At 36.4% G+C, this 15,363-nt stretch overlaps 1 protein-coding gene across 9 annotated transcripts in view; it reads left to right on the forward strand.

Annotated features, from left to right (window-relative positions):
• The window catches only part of relch (RAB11 binding and LisH domain, coiled-coil and HEAT repeat containing), a 64,442-nt gene that overhangs the window by 33,685 nt on the left and 15,394 nt on the right, over positions 1-15,363 (forward strand). For 4 of the 9 annotated variants that reach the window (XM_067434584.1, XM_067434586.1, XM_067434587.1 and 1 more), the window contains 6 exons: positions 6,285-6,397; positions 6,486-6,576; positions 12,225-12,296; positions 12,828-12,968; positions 13,164-13,328; positions 15,088-15,235. In XM_067434584.1, coding sequence (XP_067290685.1) covers positions 6,285-6,397; positions 6,486-6,576; positions 12,225-12,296; positions 12,828-12,968; positions 13,164-13,328; positions 15,088-15,235 — 730 coding nt within the window. Of the gene's footprint in view, positions 1-6,284; positions 6,398-6,485; positions 6,577-12,224; positions 12,297-12,827; positions 12,969-13,163; positions 13,329-15,087; positions 15,260-15,363 lie in introns of all 9 variants that reach the window. The other 5 variants (XR_010901387.1, XM_067434581.1, XM_067434582.1 and 2 more) reach the window with 3 other exon arrangements.

Below are 15,363 nucleotides of genomic sequence, written 5' to 3' on the forward strand. Positions count from 1 at the left end.
TCACTGACGCCGTGAGATATTTGGCATGCTAAATATCTGGAGCTGTCGGCGATTCATAATCCTGCTGTATGAAATGAGTTCTGACTGAAAATAACATTGTCGATGACCAACAGCCAATGAGAGAGTGAGATACAGGGCAGCAAGAGGTTTAAGGAGAAGTTATAGACCAGAATATCAGTATTTTAATAGATATATTCACAATTCTTTCAACAAAGCCCAAACATTTGCACGTCCAGCCGCAGCAACAGCACATTGCAAAATTATTTATTTACCTCAAACTCTCTTTGCAGAACAACTTCCTCCACCATTATCTTTTTTTATTTTTCTCCACAAATCAATTTGGAGCAAACTTTGTGCAGTTTATCATTTTTAATAACAATTCCAAGTGTCGCGTGAGAACTGTGGTCTGACGCACGTGGGATCTCGCGTTGTTTACTTGTCACATCGCACGTGTAGTTGGGAAACGTAGTTTGCACACCGAAGAGAGAGTGTTGTCGGGGGATTGTTCCTCCTGTATAGTCATGCAGTGTGATCCATCAATCAGTGTGAACACAGCCGTGACTGAATGCTACCACAGATAGTCATGCAGTGTGAATGGAGCAGTGACCCAATGAGTTTTAAAATCGTGCATTCTGAACTAGGCTTTGTTGTTGTTGTTGTTGTTGTTGTTGTTGTTGTTGTTGTTGTTTTTACTATAAATAAAATGGGTAACTCTTTAAAATAAAGTCTTATTTATAGTCCATTTTAGTTTTTAACTAATAAACTATTAAAATCAAAAGGTGATTTTGTTAACATTTAGTCAGTGCACAGTGCACTAGCTTGAACAGGATTTATTACACATTATCAATGTTAATTAATACAAATGTTCATGTCAGTTCACTGTGCATTAACTAATGTTAACAGATTCACCTTTTGGTGGTGTCAAATTCGGCTCATCCCATCTGAATTGGTTTTATAAATAGTGAGTAACTAAACTAAATAGAGATTTTAAATGAACTTTGACAGCCAAGGCAATGTAATGTTTCTGTGCTTCAGGCTGCTGCCTCAGCTGATGGTGAAACCTTGTCTGATTTCAAATAGTTTTCTTTGCCTCCCTGTTATAGAGATGATTTGTTTTAAATGACTAAACTTTAAAAGAAAAGGAAAAAAACAGTGCATGCACACATATTGAACATCTGCTGAGAGCAGATCCAAAGGTGTGTACCAAGCTAGTTCCACGGCATTTTCCCCTTTAGGCCCCTCTGATTTGCATAGGGCAGTTCTGTTTTACGGATGCCAGGTGACAGTTTAAGAAAAATTGGATGCTTTCCAGGCTGAAGTTGAGTGAAAACAAACACCACACAAGGAGCAAGAGATCTCCTCGTTCTCGTCTAGACTGGACTTTGAGCTTTGCCTGTTAATTCTGTTAGCTTCATAACCTTCTTCCTTGAATTCAGGCACACTCACACTCCGCCACACCCTCAGTTTTTCCCCCTCATCTGGTGCAGAACAATTACTAATCAGGAGCTGCTGGAACACCTGCCTTGCAATATAATTTTGGTCATCTGTACACCTACAAAAGCTTTATTGTAAAGATAAAGTCTTTCGGAATTAAAGGCTATTCAAGTTATTGATTACCACGTGAAACAGATAAGGCATCAGGCATTCCAGCCATTACATTGTGTGTTTGCAACAGTCCAAAACTCTTCTTGCAGAACTATGCCTGGTGTGTGCTTTCATATGTGGGCGCATTTCTGATTTGGCCCCTTTGCTTTCTGCTTGCAACTATCTTGATATGTAGCAGTTGAATTCCTTTGTATTCAAGATTGTGTTCATGAGTCAGTGCAGGCTTATGGTAGAGTTGCAGATTTGCATATATAAATACAAGTTTTTTTATGGGAAACAATGACAAGGAATCTAAACGTGCAAGTTCTTGTTAAGGTTTTTTTTTTTTTTTCTCCAAACAGATTTATTGTTCACAGTTTTTGTAGCAACGGTGGCCCAAAAAATATTTGGATACTTCAGCCATACAGTGTCTTGCGAAAGTATTCGGCCCCCTTGAACTTTGCGACCTTTTGCCACATTTCAGGCTTCAAACATAATGATATTAAACTGTAATTTTTTGTCAAGAATCAACAACAAGTGGGACACAATCATGAAGTGGAATGAAATTTATTGGATATTTCAAACTTTTTTAACAAATCAAAAACTGAAAAATTGGGCGTGCAAAATTATTCGGCCCCTTTACTTTCAGTGCAGCAAACTCTCTCCCGAAGTTCAGTGAGGATCTCTGAATGATCCAATGTTGACCTAAATGACTAATGATGATAAATAGAATCCACCTGTGTGTAATCAAGTCTCCGTATAAATGCACCTGCACTGTGATAGTCTCAGAGGTCCGTTTAAAGCGCAGAGAGCATCATGAAGAACAAGGAACACACCAGGCAGGTCCGAGATACTGTTGTGGATAAGTTTAAAGCCGGATTTGGATACAAAAAGATTTCCCAAGCTTTAAACATCCCAAGGAGCACTGTGCAAGCGATAATATTAAAATGGTAGGAGTATCAGACCACTGCAAATCTACCAAGACCTGGCCGTCCCTCTAAAATTTCAGCTCATATAAGGAGAAGACTGATCAGAGATGCAGCCAAGAGGCCCATGATCACTCTCGATGAACTGCAGAGATCTACAGCTGAGGTGGGAGACTCTGTCCATAGGACAACAATCAGTCGAATACTGCACAAATCTGGCCTTTATGGAAGAGTGGCAAGAAGAAATTAATTTCTTAAAGATATCCATAAAAAGTGTTGTTTAAAGTTGGCCACAAGCCACCTGGGAGAGACACCAAACATGTGGAAGAAGGTGCTCTGGTCAGATGAAACCAAAATGGAACTTTTTGGCAACAATGCAAAATGTTATGTTTGGCGTAAAAACAACGCAGCTCATCACCCTGAACACACCATCCCCACTGTCAAACATGGTGGTGGCAGCATCATGGTTTGGGCCTGCTTTTCTTCAGCAGGGACAGGGAAGATGGTTAAAATTGATGGGAAGATGGATGGAGCCAAATACAGGACCATTCTGGAAGAAAACCTGATGGAGTCTGCAAAAGACTTGAGACTGGGACGGAGATTTGTCTTCCAACAAGACAATGATCCAAAACATAAAGCAAAATCTACAATGGAATGGTTCAAAAATAAACATATCCAGGTGTTAGAATGGCCAAGTCAAAGTCCAGACCTGAATCCAATCGAGAATCTGTGGAAAGAACTGAAACCTGCTGTTCACAAACGCTCTCCCATCCAACCTCACTGAGCTCGAGCTGTTCTGCAAGGAGGAATGGGCAAAAATTTCAGTCTCTCGATGTGCAAAACTGATAGAGACATACCCCAAACGTCTTACAGCTGTAATCGCAGCAAAAGGTGGCGCTACAAAGTATTAACTTAAGGGGGCCGAATCATTTTGCACGCCCTATTTTTCAGTTTTTGATTTGTTAAAAAAGTTTGAAATATCCAATAAATTTCGTTCCACTTCATGATTGTGTCCCACTTGTTGTTGATTCTTCACAAAAAATTACAGTTTCATATCATTATGTTTGAAGCCTGAAATGTGGCAAAAGGTCGCAAAGTTCAAGGGGGCCGAATACTTTTGCAAGGCACTGTATGTACAAATGTCATTGCATTAGTTAAAAAATATTGAACAAAGTTAGAAATTAATATAAATATATATAAAAACTTTTTTTAAGCAAAATGCATCACAAATAGACATTTTATTTATTTGTTAATTTTAAACCATATACACTTATAACAACAACATGTATCATTATTTTCATGAGAATGAAAAATCAGGGAAAATTAATGGGAATTATTTGGTGTTGGAAGTGAACCCTATAGAATCATATGAATTCATCATACATGTTTATATATACACATCGCCGTTTATTGATTTATATATACAAACAAGTAACATTTTTAAATATCACTTACAATTTAAAAGTTTTACTATTTGAATTCTATTCATCAAACAATTATGAAAAATAATTGTACACAACTGTTGTTCAGAAAAAGATTTCTGAAGAATAATGTGACACTGAAGACTGGAGTAACGATGCAGAAAAATTATGCTTCTTTTAAAAATATAAAAAAAATCGTACTGATCCTGAACTTTTGCGCACCTCGAACAAAATGCATTACAGAAATTTTGTTTATTTATAAATTATAAAACAAAAACATTTGATTAATTATTAAACTTTTTTCACGGTTATAACAATATATATATATATATATATATATATATATATATATATATATATATATATATATATATATATATATATATATATATAATATTAAAAATAATTAAAAAGTGTGGGAAAATACATTCACTAGTCAAAGTGTCAATACCCTCTAGAATAATTAGTTTCATGTTTATTTACTAATGCAGTGTGTTTGCTTTATTTTTGTATAAAAGGCAGTTTTTTACTTGGAAAAGTCCTCTATATTTATAAACGGCCCAGCAAAATTTGTGTGTGCATTTATTTATTGGTCAAAATAGCAAAGCTTTTCCCGTTCTTGATGCTTGCTTTTTGTTGTACTGACTGCAAATGTTCATCTTTTTCCAGTAGCTCTTCCACGGCTTCCACTCACACATTTACATGCTTTCGCTTTGGGCCAGAGCCAAATAAAATACTTCATAAATGTGCCTCTGTTGAAAGCGCTCCTCCAGGTGCTGGAGACGCTGCACACCGCTGCCTCAGAATGCCACATTCTCACACAGAGTCCCTACTCATGAAATGAGTACCCGTCTCTAACAGACCAGCCTTTAGTTTCGCAACACACGATTAAAATGATGGTTTTTAACTCCTGGCAGGTGACAGAAGCGGTGTATTGAAAGGGCCGTCCAAACAAACAAGCACAGCGTCAAACAGCCTGCAGTCTTGCCGCATATTTGCTTAACTATCTTTCTCTTTAAAATGACCGTTTGAGGCTGAGGTCTACCCACGGTCACGTCTCAAGAAGAGATAAATCTAGAGAAAATAAACACTTCTGTGCCTGTCACAATCTTTTTGGGAATTCTGATCTGTTATTTCTATTGTGGATCCGCGTGAAAAACAGGGCTAGTAACCGCTGTTTGGCCATGAGACGTGAACCAAGGGCACACTGCCTGTTCTGTAATGCGATATCTGGGATGCTGATGAGGTTTCTTTTCATAACTGCGTCTCGCTTTTACGGTAAACAACCGCCACAGGTTAACATGGCTAAATTGCTAACATTTGTACACATGCACACATGATGACACAGATGATGCTTAGATTGGTGTTAGTGCTAGAATTAGGCGATTATAATGTAATAATGTCAATAATTTTTGAGCCTTTTGACAATATTCAGTATAAAGTTTGATTTATTTATTTTCTCTGCAAAATAATTAATTTAGACTAAACCGTCATTATACAATTTTGTTCAATTATCAAGCCATTTTGCAATAAACGAACAAGGAGAATATTTATATTACATTAAATGTATTTGTATGCTGTGACACGCATGGTTTCCATGGACCTGGAAATATGCAATTCCAAATTTGTCTTGATTTCCAAGCCTGATATAGCTCATGCAAATGAATATAATCTTAAAAGATAATGGAAACGTCATGCAAACGTACAGTCAGCATTTATTATTGTTGTTGTTTTTCTTTGCTCAGTACTAAACCATTTCTTTGCCTTGAAAGTACTTTTTGTGAGTGTGATCTCTATAAAATAACTTTTAAATATTTTTATCCAAATGGAAACATAGAAAAACCAAGAAAATGATGTAAAGTATGTATTTTTTGTAATAGAAATTTATATATATATATTGTAAATGCATTTAGCATGTTTATAAATGTATTTCTTTAATTATTTAATTAAAAAATGACATGCAAACTTTTGAATCAATAAATACTTGTACTTTTAAAACATGATAAGGAATGATTCTGAAACTAGTCTAATGATAGTTTTGTGGAAAATCAATGACCTACTAAAAATAATTTCATTATACAGTGTTTCTTAATATTATATAATCAAAAAAATCATTGCAAATGTGGCAAATATTCAATATATATCGCCCGGCCCTAGTTGGTGCTGTGATTTAGTGACTTAGCAGACTCTCTCCTTTGTGGTGAAGGTGTTTCTTCATAGATTAACTTGCCCTGTATCTTCAAATGCCTGCTTCCCGTAGTTCCCTTCTCAGTGTCTCAGCAGGTGCATGAATAAGTTTATTTCTGTGTACAGTGCATATAATTTGACCTGCATTTCATATGTTTGTCCACAGGAGTTGATTCCTCTCATTCTGTGTACGGCCTGCCTACATCCCGAGCCCAAAGAAAGAGACCAGCTACTGCACATCCTCTTTAATCTTATCAAGAGACCTGACGATGAGCAGAGGTGTGTGCGCATTTGGGCATCTGCGCATGTGTACATTGTCGGTTTTGATTCGAGTCGGATAACATTCTGCTGTAATGTTCCTCTTCAGGCAGATGATTCTGACCGGGTGTGTGGCATTCGCTCGCCATGTGGGTCCCACTCGGGTGGAAGCCGAACTCCTGCCACAGTGCTGGGAACAGGTGAGTTCTGTACTTGTGTACACACTCTCACAACGTAAAATCTTCTCACCTGTTAAAGGGATCATGACATGGATTTTTTTTTTAACATTTCAATATATAATGTTCACTTACAATGTTAATAAAACCAATATATATGCTGCATTTACAGACAAAGCATTATGAAATATTTTGCTTACAATTTGTGATCCGATACAGTTCTTGCTGTTTCATCTTTCAAAATAAATTTCTTTGTGAACTCTCGATTACACTGCACCGAACAAACATCTTTCGGCGTGTTCCAGGATGGCATTGAAATATACTGGGATCCTTCTGAAGTGTGTAACTGAGATGCAAACGAGCTGTTTAAACGGGATGTGTCAAAGCAAACGTTCCTTCACGCTGTCCTTTGTCCTTTTGTCAACAGCCTCAAGTGTGTGAAGTATGTCAGAAACTGAATGCGAATCTGTATACTGTATCCCCCGTAGATGGTGTCAGTTATTATAATAGTCCTGTTCACTTTTCAAGTCATCACCTATATATATATATATATATATATATATATACACATATATAAAACGCTTTTTTACAATCCCGATTGTTTCATAGCAGCTTCACAGTGTTAACAGGAAAATTTGTAAAGCAGAGCTCAATTATCATATAGTGTAAATGCAGGCAGATAAGTAATATAGTTAAATATTTAGTGTCCCCAACTAAGCAAGCCAAAGGCGACAGGGGCGACTGTGACAAGGAACCAAAACTCAGTCAGGTGACAGAATGGAGAAAAAAACCTTGGGAGAAACCAGGCTCAGTCAGGGTGCCAATTCTTCTCTGTCCACCGAACAAACAGTGTATGATTATGATTCAGGCAACATTACATATCAGAAGTCATATTAGATCCAGTTCCATCGGGTTGAAGATCGGAGTCATAATAAGAACTCAAGCTGCTCCGTTTTGGGCCAGCTGCAGTTTATTTGTTAAGCGAGCAGGGCAACCACCCAGTAGAGCATTACAATAATCTAGCCTTGAGGTCATGAACGCATAAACTAACTGTTTAGCATTTTGCATTGAAAGCATGTGTGGTAATTGATATATTTTTAAGATAGAAGAATCAGGGATGTGATTTTTCCGGATTAATCCGGAATTCCGGATTTTCCGACCTGAAAATGTGACCTACGTAAATCATGCAGATCTGTAAAAAAAAAAAAAATGGCGGGGGCGGGGGGGGATTGGGGGGTTGACCGTCATCTCACAGCCGTCACCATGGTAACCCGGGACGAAACCACGATCGCGGGATGGGCAACAAGCAGTGTTGCCAACTTGGCGACTTTGTCGCTATATTTAGCGGCTTTTCAGACCCCTCTAGCGATTTTATGGACAAACTTCAGCTACTTTAGTTTATAAATGTCGGCAGTACTGTCCTGCGAGCGCGAGGTCTTATTTCCCCTCTGTCACACACACCTCTCTCTGCGTCTGCCCTGTTCAGTGAATGGCTGAGGGGAGCTGCTCGCGCCTACAGACAGCAGCTGACAGACGTGAATGAGCGAGCTACACATGAGCACACAAGGTTGCCATCGATTTCTCACTTAATGTTATCTGCTTCTTTTGTTTTATATTTAAATAAATGAGTTATGATGAGTTCCATCTCTTGTGCTTATCACTTATATTACTCTCTCACAGAGCTTTAGTTCATCCAGTTTCTCAATTCAGATTTTACACATAATTTTTTTTGTAATTCACTATATCATATATTGTATGACAAAAAGGTATAGGAAATGAAAACATTTATTGGACAATCGGCTGTAGGCTATTATATTATTGTAAAATATAGTAGGATAAATGAAAAAACGTTACGCAGGCTGAACGCAAGGACGGCGCGATGACGTCACTAATATGCTAATTAACGCATAACGTCATCTAGCGACATTTAGCGATTTTTTTTGGCAGGCTTTAGCTACTTTCCTTGGAAAATAGTTGGCAACACTGGCAACAAGGACTGTATCGTGACAAGAACATCGCCGGATCGGATGATCTGGCTATACTATTGCTTGTGTCTATATATAACCTATAAGTTACTAATTTGACTTTGTTGTCGATTGATTAGATGATCGATTTTGATTGATTTTCCACTATGGCAGGATGTTTAAGCTGCATTTAACATTAACTTGACAGCTAACATTACTTGTATTTGCTAGCACTAGCTATATATGCAAACAGCGCGCTTTTCGGCGCCCCCCGCTTTTTTCACGTCAGTTTGGGTGACAAAGTCATCTGAAGCCATTCCATAGCTTAACCCTTAAATGCATGACTGTTTGGCCAAACATTCTTACATTAAATATAGAACCTTACCCAGATCTATATTTAACATGGATAACGTTAGACCTCTACCTGTCGCGATAATATATAAAACTCCTGATGTTAGAGTGATGTAACAGCTACAGAAGAATAAAATAAAACCTATTTCGTTACCTTTTGGAGCTTGGAAGGGTTCAGTTTGAGCAGATGTTTAATACCATCATCATATTTCCTCGTCAGAGATCGTTTACCAGTATATTCAGCATCTGCCTCATATTCGCGATCTCCAGCATATTCTCCAAACTCATTTTCAATGTCTTCAAAATCAATATTTTGCTCACTGACAGCTTCTTGACCACATCCATCATCAAGAGACAGTGACACTAATATTTGATTGTGTTTAATACTTGCTCTCTGCAGTAAATCACTAAGCCATTTCAAGTTTTGCAGATTATAATTATTATTGTTTCGTTTTCTGTCAGAGGTAACTATGAGTGAAACGTCACATCATCATTGTGTAAGACATTGCCACCTTGTGGAATAAATGTGAATTGCACCCCCATTTCGTCATTATAGATTAATTTATCATGCCAGGCGCAAATTCCAAAAGAAACGTGTAGAGGCTCTAAAAAAGCTTTCTACAAAGGCTAAAGAGTCATACAAAAATTGAGGCCTTCTTTTGACATGAAAATGTGCATTTTGCACATTTAGCTATTAAAATTGGGTAAAAATGCATCCATCAAATAATTAGTTTTTTTTCATACTGTACAAAAAAGTTATTACAATAAAATGTATTTTTTTGTTCAAATAAGTTGTTATGGGTCCTGCTTTACTGTCCGTATTGATCCGCCACCAGTTTGATCGGCGCGGCGGGGTGGGGGTGGTCTATATTATAAAATATGGTATATTTTCCTGCTTTTTTGTCCTTAGCCAATCACATGCCTGAAGAATGGTGTTTTACAGATGCTAGAAACATGGCTTTTAAAAGAAAGATTGTTATCAAAGAGCACATACAGGTTCGTTAACGGGATAGTTCACCTAAAAAGGAAAATTCTGTCATCATTTACTCAACCTCATGTCGTTCCAAACCGGTAAGACTTTTGTTTACCTTTCGGAACCTAAATTAAGATGTTTTTGATGAAGTCTGAGAGATTTCTCCTCTATTCCTCCAGATTTCTTCCATTGACAGCTATGCGACTTCCTCTTTGACACTTCAAAAAGTTCATAAAGGAGAAACTAATCTATATGAATCAAGCAGTTTAAACCAAGGCTTCTGAAGAGACACGATCACTATATACGCTGAACAGATTTTTATTTAGGCTTGTATCCACATAACATTAAACAGCGCACACACATTGAAGCATGTACGATTGATGTGAGAAGGTTTGTTCTCACGTGTCAAGCAAGTTTGGTTGAACTTCTGTTTTTGTTCGCTGATTAGTGTTTAAATGTAAATAATAACCTAAATTCAATCTGTTCATCATGTAGAGTGATTGTGTCTTTGCAGAAAATTTGGATTAAACCGCTTAATTCATACAATCTCTATGAACTGTTTGAATGTTCACAGGGGTAGCTGCAAAGCTGTCAATGCAGGGAGAGGAAGCTCTCAGATTTCATTAAAAAGATCTTGTCTTCTAAAGATAAACGAAAGTCTTGTGGGTTTTGAACAACATGAGTAATTAATGACAGAATTTTTATTTTTGTATGAACTAACCTTTTAAGATAATGAATGCCAGTGGGCGGGGCCTATCGTGCGATGATGTATAACTATGTATCCTGCCATATAAAAACGAGCAGTTTTGGGGGCACGATTAAATGCTTTTGTTTTAATTAGGATGACATGCAAGATGGTTTAATTGTACAAAGGCCTCTTATATGTCAAAAGATCAAGGTAAATTTGATTTCTAATGTCATGACACCTTAAGGAAGAAGTTGTCCTTAAAGAAGGACGTTCTGTTTAATTGTGTGGGCATACTCTGTTACAACACATGAGCTTTTATGTATAAATACCTAATCACTTCAGCAACTTGGCCACACTGATAAAAGGCAGTTTGAACAATGGTAATAGTTTTCACATGTGAGGTTAGCTAATCCTTAGGGCTCATTTGCATATAGAAGGTACATTGGGATATAGAAAATTAGCATTTCAGAGTGGGTCTGTGAAAATGGTAATGGAAAGCTAAATTGATGTCCATTTTTAATTTACTAACATTGAAAGGACTAGGAGAAGGACCTTAGTAGTTTTTAGTTTAACTTTAGTATATGGATCTTTAAACTGCATAAAGTGGTCTCAAATGTATTTAGACAATTAACCTTTTTAACTTTACTTAAGCAGTTTTTGGATCTTTTTAAGGCTAGAATATTTGAACATTTTTACAATGGATTATTTGAGGCAAAGTTCCTCCATTATGTCTCTTGTGTCATGTTCCTTTGGCTGTTAAACATATTCTGCTGGTCAGTATTGTTTATGATACTGCCAGAAAACGCTTTTATTCAGAAACATGTTTGTTTGGAATATTTCAGAGTGTATCCCACAAATGCATTTTAAAGTTTCTGTCAAGTTGAAATGTTTTTTTAATAATATGGATTGTGATATTTTGTTTGCCATGTAAATAGTCCAATGGAACAAACAATGAATCCCTTTTAGAATGGCATCTTGGAATCAATTTAGAATGTAATCTTTATAATGGAATATTGATTTTATATTCCATGATATATTCCATACTATATGATTTTAGAATGGAATCATTTAAACTTTAGTAAAATAACTTTAAATTAATGTTTTATCTTTTATAAATATTTTTTTATAAATCTCTATTAATCTTTAAAAGAATGTGGTGGAGAGAGCATTTGGTTTTAGAATGTATTCTTTATAGTGGAATCTTTGAATCTATTTAATATGGGATCTTTATAATGTAATTGACCATTTTTAGATTTTTAATAATAAAAAAAAATAGAAAAAAAATTCCGTTAATTTTCTAATATTTTATATTATAACATTTTGAATGGAATATTTTAGTCTTTTAAGACTTTAGCTGTTACATTTCTGTGGAAATGTAGTAATTGATTATTTATTGATTATTATTATTTTTATATTTCAAGATTCCATGGCTTGGTGCACATCCCCATGTTTACTGTTAGTTTTAAGTAAACTCTGTCATAAGTACATTCACAACTCCCCACATGGAAACCTATTTCCGCTCACGAAAGAACAAAAACAATTTCAGAGTTTAACACTGAAAAATATGAGCTAATGTGGTTTACAGAGGGTACGGGTGGGTATGCAGTCTTGCGGTCAGAGCTGGAACTGACGCTGCCATGTTGTGTCTTGTGCTGTCTGTGTATGTCTGTGTTGCATGTGTGTTTCTCTTGCTCAGATTAACCACAAGTATCCAGAGAGAAGACTTCTGGTGGCGGAAGCATGTGGAGCCCTGGCCCCTTATTTACCCGTAAGAGACTCTGTTCCTCCTAAATATAAAGCTGTCTAACTGGGACACATTAATCAAGTCCACCTTTCAACAATGTCACAGTTAGTGATCGCTAAACTCTAGACGTAGTCAAGCAAGAACACGTTGAAATAATCAAATAATTATTATCAAATAATCAAACCGACGAAAATCAGCACAGTGCAAACTCTGTTTACATTTATGTTCACTTTGATCACATGTGTGTGTTACTATGGAGGAATGCTGTTTGTTTACAGTGGCTGTACATCATAGAGTTACGGTTGGAACGCTCAGCGGGCTGTTCGTTTAGTGCTATGAATATATCGGGACTGATTTGGCTCAAACGGTTTTCTGATTGTTGGCAGTGTGCCTTCTTTGCCTTTGAATGCTCCTGTCTATGATGAAGTGTTTAATGTTTACTCACTAAATTTTGAGTAACTTCTGATTTAACCAAACAACAGAAAAAATATGTTGTGCTGGCATGGCATGGTTTAACTGGCATGGCAATAGTAATATGTCTGTGTTTGTCTGCAGAAGGAGATCCGAAGCTCCCTGGTTCTGTCCATGCTTCAGCAAATGTTGGCGGAAGATAAAGCGGATATGGTCCGAGAGGCTGTGGTGAAAAGTTTAGGCATTATAATGGCCTACATCGATGATCCAGACAAATACTTGCAGGTGCGTGCTACTTTTGTGTTTGACCAATTCAACTCTGCGCAACCATCCGTGGGTCCAATATTGCATCCATCATAATTATTCAAAATATGCTGCAGAGCTGAAGTTAAGCATAATCCAGTGTTTAAGTTTTTACAGTAATAATACTAGTATTTTCTTAAGTATGTGTGCTTTATTTCGTACATGGCTGTGTTACAGGGCTTTGAGCTGATGCTGTTGTCTCTGGGTGACCCGTCAGAAAGGGTGGTCAGTGCCACCCACCAAGTGTTCATTCCTGCCTTCGCTGCATGGTGCACAGAACTGGGAAACTTACAGTCCCAGCTCATCCCCTCGCTCCTCACACGCATCGAGAAGCTGCTCAAGGTGAAAACCAGCACATACACAATCCCACAATTGCATCCCTTTGAGGTCCGTTATTCCACATTGTTTCTTTAGCATGTTTACACGTGGCCTATTTTGAAGGGTTTTAAAAATCTTGTTTATTTTTTATTTTTTAAGGATTGTTTCAATCTTTTTAGAATTTAATCTTTTAATCTTTTTCATTTGATCTTTACAGTAGAATGTTTTGAATCTTTTTAAAATTACTATTTAAACTCAGCTGATCATATATGTTTATTTTTATTTTAAATAGATTGTTTTTATTATTATTTAGAATAGAATCATTTGAATGTTTTATAATTGAATATTTAGAATCTAATTTTCCATTGTTATATTTAAAACTTGAGATTGAAGACTTTCAATCTTTTCTGCATTGCAAATTTAGTATAAAATGTATTTAGAATTAATACACATTTAGTAATATTTTGTATTTTTAATTAGCAAGGACATTAAAGGCATAATATATAAGATTTTTGGATTAAAATCTATATATTAAAAAAAACACTTTAACACTGTTATATGTTTTGTTGACCTATATACTTACATGATCCCAAATGTTTCTAAGAAGAATGTTTAAATCCAGAGATATAAGCTATTTTAACCAGGACAGAGACTGTTTGTAGACACCATGGAAACAAAAAATATGCTTTAATATATTATGTATTTTATTAGATAATTAACCCTTGTTATATAGCTCAACACAGTTAGTCTTTATGTTTAAATCAAATTGTCTTGATTTACCGTATCATGTTTTACTTTTGTGTTTGACCAATTCAACTCTGCGCACCCACCAGTGGGTCCAATATTGCTTCTGTCATAATTATTCAAAATATGCTGCAGAGCTGAAGTTAAGCATAATCCAGTGTTTAAGTTTTTACAGTCATTTTACTAGTATTTTCTTATGTGTGCTTTATTTTGTACATGGCTGTGTTACAGGGCTAACGATATTATGCCTAATATCGTTTTAGCTCACTGTAGTGTGCAAGTGTCTGATAGTCGCCGGCGAACAAACACACAGAGAAGTGTATATCTTTCAGCACACTTAAATATATCTAATATTATAAAACAGCGCTTCGTTACCCCGCATACTCGTGAGCAGTAGAAGTGGAAGCAGAAGCCGTTGTCTGCACAAGTTAAGTTTACTTTGTTATAAATAGGTTTCAAACTAATGCTGTTCTCAAGCTTCAAAGCATATTAAAAAAAAACTGAAAAAATATATATCTTGGTTTCCACAAAAATATTAAGCAACTTTTTTCGACATTGATAATGATAAATGTTCATTGAGCAGCAAATCAGCATATTAGAATGATTTCTGAAGGATCATGTGACCAAACAATTACTGAGTAATTAGGCTGAAAATGTAGCTTTGCCATCACAGGAATATAAAATATACTAAAATAGCAATAGTTCTTTTAAATTGTAATAATTTTTCACAATATTATTGTTTTTATAGCAAATGCAGCCCAATCCCAAACTTGTCACTGGTATTGTACATTTTAATCTTTAGAATGGAATCTTACAGTATTTTTGGAGTTGAATTTTTAGAATCAAATATTCTTCCTACAGTCTTCATATATTTTAAACTTCAAGATTTGGCCAGGTTTGCCGTTCTACTAAGAAAGTTTAAAGAAATGTTGTCCCCACGAAGTTAGCAAAACGTGTTAAGCACAACACACTATTTTAGCTCCCTCAGTTATTTAATTCCTAAATTCCCCTCTCTCTCTCTCCCTCTCTTTCTCTCCAGCAGGGTGAATATGGTCTAGATGAACATAAGCTGCATATGTATCTGTCAGCGCTTCAGTCCCTCATCCCGTCTCTGTATGCGGTACTTCTTCAGAACGCTCCCTTCACCAGCCGAGCCAACCTACAGGGCGACGTGCCTCCTATCGAGGGTGAGGGTTGGCCAACGTCAACATGTTTTTCACTAACATTCTCTATCAGGCCACGTTTAGCAATGCAGACCTGGCGCCTGACTCAGTGTAACTGTAGGGTTCTTGCCATGTTGAGGTTGCTCTCTGGT

Source organism: Pseudorasbora parva, chromosome 24, assembly GCF_024679245.1.
Source record: "Pseudorasbora parva isolate DD20220531a chromosome 24, ASM2467924v1, whole genome shotgun sequence".
Lineage (NCBI taxonomy): Eukaryota > Metazoa > Chordata > Actinopteri > Cypriniformes > Gobionidae > Pseudorasbora > Pseudorasbora parva.